Source organism: Salvia hispanica, unplaced genomic scaffold (genome assembly GCF_023119035.1).
Source record: "Salvia hispanica cultivar TCC Black 2014 unplaced genomic scaffold, UniMelb_Shisp_WGS_1.0 HiC_scaffold_381, whole genome shotgun sequence".
NCBI classification, from domain to species: domain Eukaryota; kingdom Viridiplantae; phylum Streptophyta; class Magnoliopsida; order Lamiales; family Lamiaceae; genus Salvia; species Salvia hispanica.
In genome coordinates this window covers 1-2,000 of record NW_025952115.1, presented here as the reverse complement: position 1 = coordinate 2,000, position 2,000 = coordinate 1, and the positions used below count along the sequence as shown (strand labels likewise).

The 2,000-nt window shown below is 38.8% G+C and overlaps 1 protein-coding gene across 1 annotated transcript; it reads left to right on the top strand.

Moving 5' to 3' along the window:
- Nucleotides 1-36: 36 nt before the first annotated feature.
- Nucleotides 37-891, top strand: LOC125199113 (ferric reduction oxidase 7, chloroplastic-like; the record flags this gene model as incomplete). Its single annotated transcript, XM_048097255.1, has 2 exons — nt 37-665; nt 744-891. Coding segments are annotated over exons 1-2 (376 nt in total), but the record flags the coding sequence as incomplete, so codon positions are not given.
- Nucleotides 892-2,000: the final 1,109 nt, after the last annotated feature.

The following is a 2,000-nucleotide window of genomic DNA, read 5'->3' as shown; positions in this document are numbered from 1 at the left end:
ATTTTGGTTCGTCCACGAATATAAGTCCCGGTTCATAATTACTATAAATGGTAAAGAGGTCTCACATTTCACTACCTAATACTCCCTCTGTACCACAATAAGAGTCACATTTTGTCATTTCGGTTTGTCCTACGATTAGAGTCACATTTCAATTTTTTCCGTAAAAAATAAGTAGCTCACACGTTCCACTGAATCACTTCACTCACGTTTTATTGTGGGACGAACCGAAATGACAAAATGTGACTCTTATTATAGGACAAATGGAGTATTATTCACTAGAGAGACTTACATACCCTTTAACTAGGTACATGGAGATACAACTTAACATTTCATACAAAATGTATTAGGTGAACACATAATTAAACTTGCATTTTTGCAAAGGAAGCTGTGAATGCAAAATAGTGAAGCATCATGTGATCTGGTTTTGTAGGATATTCATGTTAGAACTAATAGGCCTAAGGTTGGGTGTGATCGGATTATTCTGCGTCGCCCTTCTGTTTCTCCCGGTTGCTCGAGGCTCCCTTCTTCTCCGCCTCATCGACATCCCCTTCGAGCATGCTGCCCGATATCACGTCTGGCTCGGCCATCTAACCATGCTCCTCTTCACTCTCCACGGCCTTTTCTACGCCATCGCATGGACCATCGAAGGCCGCCTTCTCGATCAAGTAAGTTCCTTCTATTCACTAAAAAGTGGAGTAGTACTTATATTGTTGTAGTTGTAACCCAAATATTTGATGATGCAGCTAATGGAATGGAAAAACAATGACGTGGCGAATCTTCCCGGTGTGATCAGCCTTGCAGCTGGTTTGCTCATGTGGGTCACATCTCTTCCTGGTGTTAGGAGAGTCAACTTCGAGCTCTTCTTCTACACCCACCAATATGAGATATTGTGTATTTTCTGTCTCCTTTATTCTCCTATTTATATTAAGTTCCTTTTGGGCCCAGACAGGGATCTATGGAAGGCTTTGGATATGGGCTCATCCAATTTACTTTTACTAATTAAATTGAACCCACAATTTAATATAAGTTATAATTGGAATATTACGAGCAGCCACTACAGAGTAATATTGAACTCTCCCCATCCAAATCCGAAATTACAAGTAATCCGGGTTTCCGTTTATCTTTCATTTCCCGCGCTTAAGATTAAAATGTCCATTAATTAATTAATGTCTGCTATTGACTTAATTAATTAACTTCTTATTAATTCCAAGAGTGGACTTAGCATGAAACACTTATTTATTATTCATAGAGTAATCAAACTCCAACTAGCTAGGTTCCGAATAATAAAACCTTGTTTCGCGCTCCTCTTGAGGACATTATCAAACGAGACTCAGCTCGTGCACGATTCAATATAATAGCAATCCTAGCACCGCTAGATATCGATCACCACTGCCCAATATATCAGGATAATTGGGTTACGAAAAACCCGCACCATTTGATAAGTCAAAGCAATGCATAATCAATACCGTATGCTCAATGCTAACCTACATTGATTAAGAAATAAATATTTATCAAGACCTCGCCTTTCAGTAGATAGCCCAAGGCAAGTCTTGCTGTTAGATCCGTTCAGTGCTATACCACACCAATGTCATCTTATTTCAGTAAGGCTTAGAAATATACGGACTGACATTGCAACCTTTCTCGATGGGTAGTCTAATTCCATCTAGGTTGTGAAATTCATATTTTTCTTTGTTTAGAACTGACCGTATTACCTTAAAGTGGACGACGCCCACAACCGGTCTACTAAAACAAAGACTTAGACTTTGTTAAGTTAACTTATACATTTAAACATGCATTAACATCCATTAAATGTAAAACATAACAACATTATGACAAAAATAATCTGTTTTATTCATTGGAAAATAAAATAAGAGTTTTACAGTATTCAATCACTCGAAACGTGATTTCTAGTATACAAACTCTAACAAGGTGTTCCTCGCCGGATCGGAGATGACGAGCAGCACGATCGAGTGGGCGATGGTGGAGCTACTCGGCCACTC